This window comes from Terrapene carolina, unplaced genomic scaffold (assembly GCF_002925995.2).
Source record: "Terrapene carolina triunguis isolate 2854851 unplaced genomic scaffold, T_m_triunguis-2.0 Scaffold210, whole genome shotgun sequence".
Taxonomy (NCBI): Eukaryota; Metazoa; Chordata; order Testudines; family Emydidae; genus Terrapene; species Terrapene triunguis.
Window position 1 is genome coordinate 39608534 of NW_020664561.1, and position 16604 is coordinate 39625137.

General features: G+C 42.5%; 1 protein-coding gene across 1 annotated transcript in view; it reads left to right on the forward strand.

The window, feature by feature from the left end:
* LOC113407190 (collagen alpha-1(XXIV) chain-like) overlaps positions 1–16604 on the forward strand; it is a 238741-nt gene that overhangs the window by 41750 nt on the left and 180387 nt on the right. Inside the window, exons 6-7 of the mRNA XM_026655329.1 lie at positions 11340–11393; positions 15481–15534. Of these exons, the coding sequence (XP_026511114.1) occupies positions 11340–11393; positions 15481–15534 (108 nt within the window). The remainder of the gene's footprint in view (positions 1–11339; positions 11394–15480; positions 15535–16604) is intronic.

Below are 16604 nucleotides of genomic sequence, written 5' to 3' on the forward strand. Positions count from 1 at the left end.
CCCTCCTGAGTCACCTGGCGTGATGGTGATGCCTGGTGACGTCAACAGTGTCAGCAAGAGGAGGATCAGGCCCAACAAGTATCATTTCAAATAATAGTTATCAACTTACACTTGTTCCTATTCACTCCATCACCCAAACTTATCACCTGATTAGTGCCTATTGAAGTCAAGGGGAGTCTTTCCACTGATTTGAAAAGGCAGAGAGTGAACAGAACTTGCACTTGGGTCTCCATGCCACAAGAAGCAAATATGAAGGATTTGGGGCTAGAAAAGGAGGGTGGAAAGATAATGGTGTGAAGAGATTTGATGGGAAAGAGAAATCAATGATGGTAAACATAAGTAAAGGAGAAAGGCTGGTCCCCCAGTCCTGCAATTCATTGTGCACTGTCAGACTGCTGCACCCATGCACAGCCATGCTGAGGGAATGGATCTCTGCAGGGAGGGGAGCAGTCTTCCCACATGCAACAAAGTGCAGAATTGGGGCCAAAATCAGAAAGTTTAATGTATTGAAAAGAGAGGGAAAAAAACCTTGAAAGATCTTAAAGGAATGAGAATATTTATATAAAAAAAAGCCATGGATAATTTACTGGTAGTTTTTAAAAAAATCACATGTCCCCAGTTCTGGCTGGGGAGAAATTACACCTCTACCTCGATATAACGCTGTCCTCGGGAGCCAAAAAATCTTACCGCGTTATAGATGAAACCGCGTTATATTGAACTTGCTTTGATCCGCCGGAGTGCGCAGCCCCGGCCCCCTGGAGTACTGCTTTACCGCATTATATCCAAATTCGTGTTATATCGGGTCGCGTTATATCGAGGTAGAGATGTAGTAGCGCCCAACTCCTTTTGAATGCCCTGAATCCTTTTCATTTTGATTTTGAAAAGTTGGCAGTGCCAAACAGTGGATTTTTTAAAAAATAGTTGTCTCGTTGCATATAATCTGGCTATATGCCAGAAAATCTATAGTCATCCTTCACCCTAAGTAAAGAGCTTTGTCTGAGACTACAGTTTAATTTCAAGATCCAGTCTGTGGCTGCATTTGACAGGAACTTAAACATGCTGCTGGTATCTGTCATGTCATTTCTATCTTTAGGCCAGACTCTTTTGTGTAGAGTATTGACATTGTTCACCCACATGCCACTCCATATACCACTGTTTATTGACATAACACATCAATCCTTTCTATACTTTAATGGCTACAGTCAAGTATGGAATTAAATGGATAGGAGAAGTTGAGCCAGTTTACTGAGGAAGGAAATAGAAATATGTATACAAGTGATGATTGTACAGAGGCTTAGCTATCATGCAAGGCAGTAATTATATGTTGTTCTTTTTGTTTTCATAAAGTTCGTTGCATGGACAATGAATTCATTTAGCTGTAATAGATTCTGTGATGATGATGCAAAGGTAAAATGCAGTGAATCATTGGATTCACCACTGCATTGCACCTTGTGTAGTCAGTTAAACCTGTGCAAAAGGGGCATAAAGTGAGTGGAGGACTCTGATTTGAAGCATTTTATACCCACTTTGCATGAGAATAAATAATTACACAAAGTGCAGGGCAGCACAGACTCAGGACTATGATTTCTAATGCCTTAGGACCAGATCACCTTGTCCTGTGAAGAAACCTGCCCAGATGGGTTTAAGGGAGGGTTTGTACTCTGTGAGGTTTACGTGGTGGGAAGGTTTAGGAGGCTGCAGTCCCTCTGAACCCTATACATCTGTGGGATATATTGAGGAATGGTCTCCCCCTTCCACACAGAGGCAGGAAACATCTTGGATGGATCCCCCTTCCCACCTGGTATCATGGCTCCTTAGAGCCTACCTTTATTTATATGGTTAACTAGTGTACTGATTTCTTCTGTCTTAAAGCTGTTAAAAATTAGAAGAGCAAACTTCTATTTGGTAATTTTCTTGGCTTCACAACTTTCTTTTTTATGGGTTAGTAGAAAGAAAATAATGAAATAGAAGGGGTATGTGATTTGTCTGACAAGAGGAATTCCTGAGAGCTACCAACACAAGACTAATTGCAAAATCATTGTCTTATGAATTATTTTTAGAAGAACTGTGTTTACCGCAGGCATATCTATCTTCTGTTTGACACTGGCAAGTTTTTGTCTTTGCTTGCAATATGGCCTTTCTGTTGTGCCACGCAAGCTTTGCTGTCATTAGAGAGATGTTAATCTTTATTACAGTTAAAGCACTATTCTGCAATAACCCTTGGAAGGTAAGTACTGTGTATAGAGTCTGTCTCATCTTCAGTCTGGAAGACTTGACATGCTTATAAACACAACTCAAGCATTCTCTGAGCAGTCATAACATAGCAATACTTGAAAAAGATTTTAAAGAGAAAATAGGCCAGATCCTCAGGTGCAGTGCAGCTGGTTTCTGTCTCACCCTGGGTGGACTTTGGCTGTAAGCCCAGTCTAAACAATCGAGGGAGGAGCGCCACACAGCAAGGGGGGGTCTTCACTGGTATGTGGGACTTTTATGCCATACTCCCTCCTTCCTGCTAACGTAGCAGGGGAGAGTGGGCATGGGCAGGATATCCCTGTGCCACAACAGTTCCAGGCTGTGTTTTCTGCTTTTTGTGGCTGTTACAGGCCAGTGTAAGTCACAACCCACCCTGAGGCTTAAATCCTGTTCTCTTGGAGCTATAAGTGCATGGCAGTGTTAACACTTGGGCCTGGTCTACACTAGGCGTTTATGTCGACTTTAGCGCTGTTACATCGACTTAACCCTGCACCCGTCCACACCACGAGGCCATTTAGTTCGACATAGAGCTCTCTTTAAATCGATTTCTGTAATCCTCCCCAACGAGGGGAGTAGCGCTAAATTCGACATGGCCATGTCGAATTAGGCTAGGTGTGGATGGAAATCGACGCTAATAGCTCCGGGAGCTATCCCACAGTGCAACACTCTGTTGACGCTCTGGACAGCAGTCCGAGCTCGGATGCTCTGACCAGCCACACCCCGGGAAAATTTGAATTCCTTTTCCTGTCTGGGCAGTTTGAATCTCATTTCCTGCGTGGCGAGCTCAGCAGCAGTGGCAACGATGCAGAGCTCTCCAGCAGAGATGGCCGTGCAATCCCAGACTAGAAAGAGGGCCCCAGCATGGACTGATCGGGAAGTCTTGGATCTCATCGCTGTGTGGGGAGATGAGTCCGTGCTTGCCGAGCTGCGCTCCAAAAGACGGAATGCAAAGATCTACGAGAAGATCTCTAAAGCCATGGCAGAGAGAGGATACAGCCGGGATGCAACGCAGTGCCGCGTGAAAATCAAGGAGCTGAGACAAGGCTACCAGAAGACCAAAGAGGCAAACGGACGCGCTGGATCCCAGCCCCACACATCCCGTTTCTACGAGGCACTGCATTCCATCCTAGGTGCGGCCGCCACCACTACCCCACCAGTGACCGTGGACTCTGAGGATGGGATATTGTCCACAGCCGGTTCCTCTTCGGACATGTTAGCGGACGGGGAAGATGAAGAAGGAGATGAGGAGGATGATGCAGTCGACAGCGCTGGCACCCCCGATTTCCCCGACAGCCAGGAGCTCTTCATCACCCTCACAGAGATCCCCTACCAACCGTCCCCCGCCGTTACCCCAGACACAGATTCAGGGGAAGGATCAAACAGTAAGTGTTTTAAATATCTTAACATTTATTTATAACAGAACTTGCATATTTTAAATATTAACAATAGCTAAAGTGCTTTCAAACATGTAAACATTTATTTATAACAGAACAGGAACATTTAAAATATTAACAATGGGTAAAGTGCTTCAAAACATGTAAAGAGTAAAGTGCAACAAAACGGGAATCTTAAGAAAGGGTATCATGATTAGTCTGTCTTTGGGCGCTTGAATATATAGTCCGAACTATTTTAAAAAAATTTCACAATGTCCGCTTCATGATTATACTGCCCAAGACGCTCCACTCTTTTGTCCCTCCAAGGGCACCTAACCCAAAAGCTGGTCGATGTGTCCGGGGATAGAGGCGAGATCCCCCGGGGAGAACTCCTCATAGGCCTCCTGCAGGTGTCTTTCCAGCCTAATTATCAGGTTCTTTGGCAGGGAGAGCTTATTAGGCCCCCCGTGGTAAGAAACGTTTCCCTGCCACAACACCAGCAGGTATTCGGGGATCATGGCCTTGCACAGCATAGCAGCAAATGGCCCCGGTTTCTGCAGGCTGTCCCGAAGCATCCTCTCCTTCTGGCTCTCCGAGACCCTCAGGAGGGTGATGTCTGGCATGACGCCCTGCTTTGAATTAGGTAGGGGAAAGTTAGTATTGGGACTGCTTGCCCGTTCCTTTACAGAACTGCAACCACCGGTTTACAGCCACGCGGTTTACAGCCGCGAGGGGCTGGGACAGGGGCAGAGTTCATGCTTGCAGGATTGCTGCCAGCAGAGACTCGCATTGCTTTCTATGTGAAAGGAGGCCAGTGCCACTCTTAAAGTTTTAAGCAGCCACAAGTCTACGGCTTACCATGTTTGCCAGCTAGACAAAGTCCGGTGTCCTGCCCCGCTCCTCAGCTCGCCACAGCAAGACCGCAGGCACTGTAGGCGAGGGCCGAAAATTCGACCTTGTCCTCAGTGCGCGTGTGATAGGTGCTCTGCATGGTCTTGTTCACAGAGAAAGACTATGTTCTCTGTTCACAGATACATTGATCTGTCTCAGGAATTCACTCCCTTTTTCCAATTCCCACAGCCACATCTGCCCAGAGGCTAGCGCACATTAGGAGGAGGAAGAAGAGGACACGGGAAGACATGTTTGCTGAACTAATGGGATGTTCCCGAGCCCAGGCAGACCAGCAGACACAGTGGAGGGAGAACTTGTCCCAAATGCACCGGGCAAACATGGAACGGGAGGAGAGGTGGCGACAGGAGGACCAGCAGGCGACTCAAACGCTGCTTGGACTAATGAGGGAGCAAACGGACACGCTCCGGCGCCTTGTGGATGTTCTGCAGGACCGGAGGCAGGAGGAGAGAGCCCCGCTGCAGTCTCTCTCTAACCGCCCTGCCCCGCCACCAAGTCCCATACCCCCCTCACCCAAAGTCCAAACACGGAGGGGCGGCAGGGGCCGTGAAAACTTTCACTCCACCCCAGCGGACAGCTATAGCACTAGAAGGCTCTCATTCCCCAAAATCTGAAAAGTCCTTTCCTACCCGCCTCACACAAGACCCCGTCCAAGTTTCACCCCCCCGTTCCATGTGTGGTTGTTAATAAAAAATACGTTTCTGTTCATTACTGTTTCCATCCTCTTCTTTTGGAGGAGAGTCTGTCTGAAGTGGGGGGAAGGGGCTTGGTAATTAGACAGGACAGTCACCTTTAGCAGAGGGCAGGCCCAGCAGCAGGGCACATACACAGTGCAGTGACTAGTTACCCTGGTCAGTCTGGGAGGTGGCTTTCATGTTCTGTGGGGGGGGGGGGCGGGGTTGCTCTGTGACTTTGTGGTGGGGGAGGGCAGTTTAGAAGCATCATTAGCATCACAACACTAAACCCAGGTTTAAAACATTCCCGCGAAAACAGTAATGAAGACAACGGTGTTCATTAGCAAAACACAACAGATTTTATTTTTTGGGAAGGGGGTGAAGGGGGTAACTGGGTAAAGAAACGGGGGCAAGTTCAGCCTCTGTGTCCACAAACTTAAAAGTCACTGGGTACCCTGCTCAGTCTTGAAACTGGCTTTCAAAGCCTCCCGGATGCACAGCGCGTCCCCCTGGGATCTTCTAATCACCCGGCTGTCTGGCTGGGCGTAATCAGCAGCCAGGCTATTTGCCTCAACCTCCCACCCCGCCATAAAGGTCTCCCCCTTGCTCTCACAGAGATTGTGGAGCACGCAGCAAGCTGCTATAACGATGGGGATATTGGTTTCGCTGAGATCACAGCGAGTCAGTAAGCTTCTCCATCTCCCCTTGAGACGGACAAAAGCACACTCCACCACCATTCTGCACTTGCTCAGCCGGTAGTTGAAGAGTTCTTTTTCACTGTCCAGGGCGCCAGTATAGGGCTTCATGAGCCAGGGCATTAGCGGGTAGGATGGGTCCCCGAGGATCACTGTACGCATCTCCACGATGGTCGCAGCGGGATCCATGCTCGCGGTGCTGTGGCGTCCGCGCTGTCACTGACCAGAAAAGTGCGCGAACTGATTTCCCGCCGGCGCTTTCAAGGAGGGAGGGAGGGCGGGAGTGACGATTGGATGACGACAGTTACCCAAAAGCACCCTCGAGACATTTTTTTCCCCCAGAAGGCATTGCGGGCTCGACCCAGAATTCCAATGGGCAGCGGGGACTGCGGGAACTGTGGGATAGCTGCCCACAGTGCACTGCTTCCAATGTTGACGCTTTCCCTGGTAGTGTGGACTGACAAAGTCGAATTACTGTCCTTAGTGTGGACACACACGTTCGACTTTCTAATATCAATTGCACATATTCGATTTAACTAAAATCGAACTACTCTCGTAGTGTAGACATACCCTTGGAAGCCTAATTGTTTTAGAATTAGGATTCTCTCTCTCTCTCGTACATACACTCAGCCTGGGCACTTTTTGCAATTATCAGCTATAAATTCATTTTTCCAGAACCCGATAGCTGAACAGTGGCTTGGCTGGTTTTCTCCATCAGAGAAGTATTTATTTTGGGCAGTTTTGTGTTAGTAGATGCAAAGAAGTGTAGAGAGTCATGTGATGCCAGTGCTACAGAGCAAGGGCTTCTTGAAGAAGAGATGTAATTTGCAGTTGTTAATATAAACCTCATCTTGATTGGGACTTTTGTCTGACATAAGGGTCTGCCCAATTTGTAAATGGCACAATGCCAACCTAACAGATGGGCATGAGTGTAGGCCACACACACACACATATATATATATATATGTGTATATATACACACACACACATACATACAGAATTCTCTGCTGAGAATGCCTGAACAGCTGTCCATACTGATTTTAGTTACTTATAAATAAAGGGCATGTGCCATCTTTAATCCAACTCTGATCTGGACTAGCTTTAACCATAAAAAATAATTTCCTTGGCTATAGGAGAGAAATTCTTGGCGAGGCTGAACTAATCTGAGTATGGAGCAATCCATTATTATATGGTTTTCAGCTTCAAGGCCAAAGGTTACGTCTGGTCTATACAGTTTTGATATGATGAGGTCAATAGAATGTAACCATATGTACTGTGTACAGCATTTAGTATAACTAAAACCAGTGGAGATTACTTGTGCTGTATTTTAGCTTAAAATAATTGTTTTTAATGATAAGATAAAGAAAGTACAAGTATGGTCTCAGTCTAAATATTTAAACTTTCCAAATGCCCAGGTTTGATACAAGTGAAGCAATAAACTAAGATAATTATGTAGAGAGGTTACCTGTAATAGGAATGACTAGCCAATAGTGGTTCTTGATCCACCTGCTGGAGGTTGTGGGTCCCCAGCATTAGTGAGTCTGCCAGTAGCAGAGAGCACTGCAGTGCCAGCCACTCAGAATCCCTGCTGTGTTGGAGGACTGAAGCTAGATTGCACAAACTAAAATAGTGGTCAGGGCTGGGCTAGCCAGGAGATCTGTCAGTACTTCTCCCAGGGACCGCTGTTACTGAGGCTTCTATGAAATCTGCAACTCCAGGAGAAGTCAATCAGAGCTTCCGGTCATTCAGGACCTCTGGAAAATTGGGTCTTAAGTGTGTCAGAGACATTGCTCGTTGTCCAATTGATAATATATGACAGTGGCCAGCAATGCTGCTGTGTTTCCCCAAAATGTTTTGGGGACATCAAAAACATTCATATAAAGAGATTTTTCAAATGGTTGGGGGAGTTGATGGGAAAGTGACTCACATTATAGGACACAACTGGGTTTTCATAAGAAATGAGTGTTAGATAAAAGGAAGCTCAGATACGTAGGGGCCCAACTGTTTCAGTGCAAGGGATGTCTTTGTGATTCAGCTGAAGAGCTCCAGTTAAACGACATCTGACTAAATCAGGTTGAGTTGAGAAGAATCGAACGTTAAGTGAGGCCACATTCAAGGTTAACTGGCCAAAGAGTCAGTGAACATAAGTTGTTGTCTTGGTGAAAGAGATGTGGAAGGCTGTGGAAAAGGAGAGATCCATCTGGAAGAACTCCCTTTCCCTTGTGGAAACCATTTCTGCATGTAGAGGGCATGACTTGGTTATGTCATTCAAGTCAGCAGGGCCTGATACTATTTACCTCAGGGTACTGAAGGAATTAGCTGAAGAAATCTCGGAGCCACTGGCAATAATATGTGCAAACTCCTGAATGACAGGACAGATCCTGGAAGTCTGCAGAAGGACTAATGTAGTGCCCATCTATAAAAAGGGGGGGGGGGAAGCCGGGGAACTATAGACCAGTCAGCCTGACCTTGATACCTGGGAAGCTATTAGAGCAATGTATGAAATGTTCAATTTGCGAATACCTGGAGGATGAAGGGATAATCACTAAAAGCAGCATGGATTTATTAAGAACAAATCATGCCAAACCAGATTGATTTCCTTCTTTGACAGGGTAACTGGTTTGGTTGATAGCAGGAAAGTGGTGGATATAATATACCTGGACTTCAGCAAGGCTTTTGACACAGTCCCACAAGACATTCTGATAAGTAAGCTCGAGAAATGCAGGCTCGACAGAACTACCATTAAATGGATACATAATTGGTTAAACAACTGCAAACAAAGAGTAACTATTAATGGAATGATGTCAAATTGGAGGGAGGTCTTAAGTGGGGTTTCACAGGGATGTGTTCTGGGTCCATTGTTATTTAACATCTTTGTTAATGACTGGGATGTAGGAATAGAGAGCATACTAATCAAATCTGCAGATGATACAAAGTTAGGCAGGGTTGCCAACACTTTGGAGGATAGAGCTAAAATTCAAAGAGATCTTGATAAATTGGAGAACTGGGCTACTGACAACAAAATGAAATTCAACAAAGACAAATGTAAGGTGCTACACTTAAGGAAGAAAAACCAAATGCACAAACACAGAATGGGGGATAACTGGCTTGGCAGCAGAACTGCTGAGAAGGATTTGGGAGTTGTGGTGGATCACAGCCTCAACATGACTCAGCAATGTGATGCTGTTGCAAAAAAAGCAAATGCAATTTTAGGTTGCATTAACTGTGGCATGCAAGTCATGGGTGGTGATAGTACCACTCTACTTACTACTGGTTAGGCCTCAGCAGGAGGACTGTGTCCAATTTTGGTCACCGATGTAAAGAAACTGGAAAGGATCCAGAGGTGAGCGACAAAGATCATCAATAGGATGGAATGCAAGCCATATGAGCAAAGAATGAAGGAACTGGGTATGTTTAGTTTGGAAAAGAGATTAAAGGAGGACATGATAGCAGTCTTCAAATACTTGAAAGGCAGCATAAAAAAAGATGGAGAAAAGTTGTTCTCTCTTGCCATAGCAGGCAAGACAAGAGGCGATGGCTTCGAACTACAGCATAGCAGATTTAGATTAAATCTCAGGAAAAGCTTCCTAAGTATAAGAACAGTAGGACAATGGAACAGATGCCTCAGGAGGTTGTGGAAGCTCCTTCACTGGAGGTTTTTAAAAGGAGTCTGGATAGCCATCTGCCTTGGTTGGTTTAGACACTACAAATCATATATCTTGGCCAGGGATCCCATCTAACCCTACGATTCTATGACTTCTAGTCAGGAATGACTCATAACCTGCCCAGTAAAAAATTGAACCTAGGACTGTTGGATTTCTCTCTCTTACTTTCTCCATCCTCCAGGGCTCTGTGCTATTTTTAGGAAGTATTGGATGTGTGAAAAAAAGATGGCAGAGGCTACTATTTCTGATAACATTTAGAGCAGGAGTCGGCAACCTTTCAGAAGTGGTGTGCCGAGTCTTCATTTATTCACTCTAATTTAAGGTTTTGCGTGCCAGTAATACATTTTAACATTTTTAGAAGGTCTCTTTCTATAAATCTATAATATATAACTAAACTATTGTTGTATGTAAAGTAAATAAGGTTTTTAAAATGTTTAAGAAGCTTCATTTAAAATTAAATTAAAATGCAGAGCCCCCCGGACCGGTGGCCAGGACCCGGGCAGTGTGAGTGCCACTGAAAATCAGCTCGTGTGCTGCCTTTGGCACACATGCCATAGGTTGCCTACACTTGATTTAGAGAAAACATGGAACCATGAAGGACTGGTGGATTATTTTCAATTGACAATAACGTTCTTCTTTTAAACTCAGGCTAGAAAACTGTTAAGCTAGTGTGCTGTCTATTGTAAGCCTGGTCAATGGGAATGCTTCAGTCACTTCTAATGCAGGCAGTTTACTACTTCTGAGGGTTAATTTATTACCTGGGAACCAAAAGCAATTGACTTCAAAAAGTTGTGACAAGCACGCAGGCTTCTCAGACTCTCATGGCAATAAAAACAGGTAGTGACACTTGAAAGAGAGGGGAAAGTAAAGTGTAGCACGCTGCAGAACTTAATTATGTGGGAACACAAGCTATGAAATATGGCATATGAAACATAGCCATATGCTTTCCTTATGCGAGACAATATTTTCCTATTGCCAGAATATGTGAAAGGCCAAATGTATATTTATGCAATTTATTTCCCCAATAAAATGTCTCTGCCTGCCATCTGAACATCACATTTCCCCTTTAAAAGTATCTACATTGTAAGGAATGTAACTCCAAACCTTGCATTTTTGAAGCAACAAATGAACAACTTAACACTAGCCTTAACGGGAAATTATTTCCATGTTACATCGTGGGGTAATTCTAGTCAGTTTTATGACAAGTTTTGTTTTGGGGGGGAATATGCAGTGAATGAAAAATTGCAACCAACTGAGTACATCTCAACAGCAGCTTTCAAGGACACTAGATTAAAAGATAGGAACAAAGAACTGATCAGAAATAGAAATGACATCACAACTATCTTGGTGTTCATGTTTGATATGGTTTGATACATCAGGCTTGCATAAATCAGCAAAGTACAAATAAAGTATTCAGTTATAACTGAGAATGCAGGCACACTGATTTGTCTGTACCTCTTACTGCATTTGCAATTAAACTCTGCCTTTTTAATAAATAATCCTCAGGTACATTATGAAGAAATGCAGGGAAATTCAAACTCATCGCCACATATGCATTCAGATTATTGTATTATGCCATGTAGTGTGACATGCATATTTTAATAGGAAAGTTGACATAAGGAAACATTCCTGGAATAAGAAATATACTTTGTACAGCATTAGATCCTGCACACACACAATCAGTTTCTTCAACAGTGAAAATATTTGTGGCTAGCTATATAATTAAATCTTCTGTCCCTGTACCACACTGATTTCATTTCTCTGCAATAGGGCCCTAAAGGAAATCCAGGATTCTCCCCAGGACAAGCAAAGCGTGGAGAAAAGGTAACTGCTTCATAATTACAGAGAAATGTTAGCCACGTTTTTTGTTGTTGAAGTTTGCTTATGTCATCTGTATTGTTGGGTTTAATTACCTTTTAAGTCTAGTGCTATGTAAATTGCAATTTTTGTTTTCCCATTATTGTTTGTCTCAGAATGGCTGATGTCTATATGAGTGGCTGGATTTTAGTGTTCTATGATAAAGTAAGACTCTGGCAACAGTTATGAACCAAAGACAGACATAAAATAACAACACTTAATGGTTCACCTGTAGTTAAATTTTAAATTCTGTATTTGAGTTCAGATTTAAGAAACAAAAATTAAAAAGTAAAACTCTATTGGAAGAATTAAATTAAATTCAGTTTGTTAGGACTTAATAAATATGGTACAGTTAAACTGTTGTGTTTATGTTAACTCCTTCACATCAGCAACAAAATATGAGTATTGAAACCTTATAACATCTTAAATTGGTACACAAAGCTCAGAGTGACGATGGTTAAAGGAATACCTCCAATTTAAAAATCATATCTCTACCTGAACTTGTTTTACCTTCTGTTGTTGCAAGGGATACTTCATTTTAGCACAACTGAAACATTAGAAATAAGCCTTTGTGACCAGAATCCCAGGGGAGCCAGCTGAGGTCACTCAGTTAGGATGAACTGCAAAGAATGAAGCAGACAATCCCCAAAGCTGGTGGACATTCCAATACTTAGATTTACCAAGCCAGCACAAAGCCTTCTGTAATACCTTACTGCTTACCCAGAAGTCAGCAACACAGTTCCCTTAAAGTAACCCAGCCTCAGGCCTCCACCTAGACACCCAAGTCAGATATGATGAGGATTAGTGAAAATCTTATTCATCATATAGGAAAGTTCTACCAATCCCAAAGGATCGGACATATTACCTCCCAGGTTAATGAATATTCCAGATCTTACCCAAATACACACTTATCGCCAGTTCTTATTAACTAAACTAAAATTTATTTAAAAAGAAAAGAGAGTGAGTGTAGGTTAAAAGATCAGTATACATACAGACATGAGTTCAATTCTTGAGGTTCAGATTCATAGCAGAGATGGTGAGCTTTGTAGATGCAAAGAGTTCTTTTCAAAATAGTTCATAGATTATAGTCCAATGTTTGTATTCAGGGCAGTCCAATCAGAACTGGGATCTCAGTCCTTGTGGCTTCAGCTTCCCCTGCATGAAGCCTCAAGCAGATCTGAGATGTCAGGATCCAAGCCATTTTTTATACAGTTTCAGGCTTTCTTTGACAGCTCAGAGTCACTTGATGAACAATAGACACTCATTTCCTAAGCATCGCCGGTAATTATTCACACTGATCAACATAAGCCAATTGCCTGTTTTTCCACCATTCACAGATTATTTGATATACATTTAAAAGAGAAATGAATACAGCAATATCCCATGTTTATAGTTCATTTAAATGTTAAGATGTTCTTTTGATCTCTGAATTAACAGAATACAGCATAGACAGGGACTGTTTGATTACATTGTTGACCACTACCAATATATATGTAAATACACAAAAACACAAACATTATCTCCCCATATGTTTTTAAGGGTTGAATTTGAGTCATTCATCCTATAGGATACTTAACCCTTTCTGGTCATGCGTCACAGCCTTTTCCCTGTTTTTCAAAATTTGAAAGCCCTCTGTGTATCCGTTTCCCTCTTTCCCATGTCTAGTTTGTTAGGCCTTGATTCCGTAGACACCTTAGCACATGCTTAACTTAAAGCACATGAGTTAGGCTCATTTAATTCTGTGGTATTACTCATGTGTTTAAAGCTGAGCACATGTGTAAATTTTTGTAGTATGAGGGGATCAGGGGCTTAGTTAGCAGATTTCCCCTTTTGTTTAAGTGAGTCTTTCACACCATAACAGAAAAGGGAAAAAAAATGTAAAAGGAAAATATGATTCTATACATGCAAACTTGTGGTGGAGGGAACCCGGGAGTAGGTATAGTCCCTGAAATGATCTTTAACTTATTTTTTTAAACTTACTAGACTTCAGTTTGATGCTGTCTCTTTATAATATTTTGATGAATTTGCACACAGTCACATTGTTCTGTTCAACTCTCACCAATGTCACTGTCTTCTCTCCAAAAAAAAAAAAAAAAAAAGGTAAACCATTCTGTACTTGATAATAAAGAGCCTGATTCTGATCTCACTTACACTGGGGTAAATCAGAAGTGACTCTTTTAAAATCAATAGCTACCCTTGTGTACAGCAGGTGTAAGTGACAGAAGAATCCGATCCAGAGCAAAGCTCTGCTTTGAAAAAAGATTATAAAAATGACACCTTCTGAGTCAGCAGATCTGCTTCCTGTGCTTATTCAGGATCTTATCTGCTGACTTTAGTGATTAAAAATAAGCCCCCCCCTCCCCCTTTCTAACCCTCTTGACGCAACACAACTTTGAGAGAATAGTCAGAATTCTATTCCAGTTCACACATCATAAACATAATTGTTATCTCAGTTGCAACTGGCTTGCACAGATGTGGCTAAGAGCAGAGTTTGGCCCAAAGAATCTTGATGACTTTGGTGATGGTGCCCAAGCCAGAAAGAATCCAAACTAGAATCAACAAGTCAAGCTGAACCTGAAGGACTGTTAGAAAAACCTGTTTTTATTTGCGAGTGGAACAAACTGGTTCAAGAAGTAATCGAGAGACAGTGACTGTGGACACAATTACAGCCGTGTCCTATTAACAGTCACTTTTCAGATTATAACTGCATATTAAGGAATTTAATTGCACTGGGAAACAATGCAGTCACTGTTATGTAACCTTGGGGAAGCAGAAGTCCCATTCCAGAAATACTGTGTCTTCATCATTGGTTTATTCACAAAAAATCTTTCAGCCCTATTCAGCCATATTCATTAAGAACTCTCTTAATGCTAAGAAATCAAAGATTCTGTCCTCCACTTCACCTTAAAGTGGATTCCAAGAGTAAGCTCCTATAGTTAAATTAGTTGGTTATTTTGTCTTTCCAAAATGACTTTCAGTATAAAAATACAGAGTGGTTCTTCATGGAAGCTATGGCTTGGAGGTTTATGATTACAGTTTACTTTTGAATTGCACACCTACTAATTATGGCTGACACTTTAAAACCAATGTGCTCATATTGAGAGTTTAATTAGCATGCTTATTTCATAATGTATATTTAGAGTTTCATTTTAAAGAGCTGCCTATCAAAGGCAAGGCTAAATTCAGAAGTGAGACTAAGCGTGTTTAGAGATCGATTCATTTGGTGAAATGTGTATGCCTCCATTTGGTCCTTCCACTTGCATGTTACACAAATGTAGGCCTGGTCTACATTTAAAATTTATGTCAACATAGCAATGGCATTCCAGAGTGTGAAAAATCCAAGCCCCTAAGCACCATAGCTATGCCAGCTTAAGCCCTGGTGTAGATGCTGCTAGATTGATGGAAGAATACTTTCGTCAACTTACCTGCTGTTGCTCAGGGAGGTGTTCCTGCAGTGATGGAAAACCCCCTTTTGTCACTGTAGGCTGCAACTGCACCGTGGGGTTACAGTGTCATGCTACAGCACAGTCAAAGTGAGTCTAAATGTACACAGCCTACAATACCTCTGACTTTGGCCCATCGTGCTGAATGAAAAAATTTGCCAGTTTACTGTTTTCAAACAGATTTAATGACATTTACATTTAGAAAATATTTGGAATACTTCTCTCAGACAACCTTTTTGTTTCGTTTGTTACTTGCAGTTTGTATGGAAACTAAATGTGGCAGTCATTTTTTTTCCAGTGCAAGAAACATGTAACATTGGGGAAATGGATCTGATTTGAACAAATTGAAAGTTAAGAAATAATTTAAAACTACTCACTTGGAGTGAAATTCACCTCTGGGTAAATGCCAACACCAGACCTGTGTAACCACTTCAGTCCTACTTAAGCTGGCTAAAATGTAGATATTCTGAGATTCTGAAATAAATGTTGTTGTTCTGTCGATTCCATTTTAAATGTCCAGGGATAAAGAGAATGTACTGCTTCCCAGGTGTTTATAGTCTTTTCAAATGTTATAATAAAATGAAATGATTTTACCCTACTGTGTTGTACAGGGTGACCCAGGTCCAAGAGGCTTACTAGGCCCTCCTGGTATCAAAGGTCAGAAGGTAAGATTTTCTTTTAATTTTTATATTCAGCTCTCGAGTGTAAATCCACCGGAAATCAGTGGGGGGTCTGCATAATTGGGCCCTCCAAGTTTGAGCTGCTTAGTCTGTCTTTGGAAATTCCTTACCTCAGCTATCAAAACCCAACATGCAGGTCTGAATCTGAGCCGCAGATCATATACTGCATGTGCCTCTTTTTCAGGATGAGCCCAGCCTGGAAAATAACAGATTCTCCCAAGCTATGCAAGTTACAGAGCTCCATAGCAAGCCAATCTGTGTAGGAAAAAGGTCAATCTATCCCACAACAAGCCCCACCATCCTCTTCCCATTGCCCCCTACCTACTTCAAAAGTTCCATCTTTAATATCATGAAGTGGATGGGAAGTCAGCAGCAGTGTTCCCTGTTAGCCAGTAGTGGAAGCATAGCTGAAATGCACATCCATGTCAGCCTGTTCACACTCCCATGTAAGCAATACTTCTAGGTTCAGTGCACACTCTGCTATTGGCAAAAGAAGATGGTACATGCTGAAATCTTCCCTTCCACTGCTTGTCTGATCTAGGTAGGGCCAGTATGAAACCTGTCCGAAACTCAGGAGCCTTGAGCTAAGTGAGGCTATAGCACATGTACTGCCACTGTCCATACTGTGGCTAAGTATAAGACTTCGGTCCCTATGTGGTCCATCCAGAGCCTTTCCTGAGTACTAAATTAATTTAAAATGTAGTGAGCAAAATGTAAATTAAAAGTTTTTTATGGTAACTCCCAAATGGTATGCTACTCCGTAAAGCTTGTTATGTTTCTGCTCTGGTATTGTGAGCTCCTTCAAGCTTCAATAAATATACTCCTGCCTGGAAGATACTGATATTTTAAATGAATGAATCCCACTTTATTCTCAGTTTCAGGACTGCCCACCTCTTTTCTATTCATTAATTCGTTCACTGAATCATGTGTTAATTCATTCAGTGTTAGCGATGGAGCTCAATCTTTCAGCACCACAAAATTGGATGTTTTTCAAAGATGTGTGTCAGAGCAGCTTAAACTCTTGCCTTGAAGCCAAGTGAAATAAGTTTTAGATT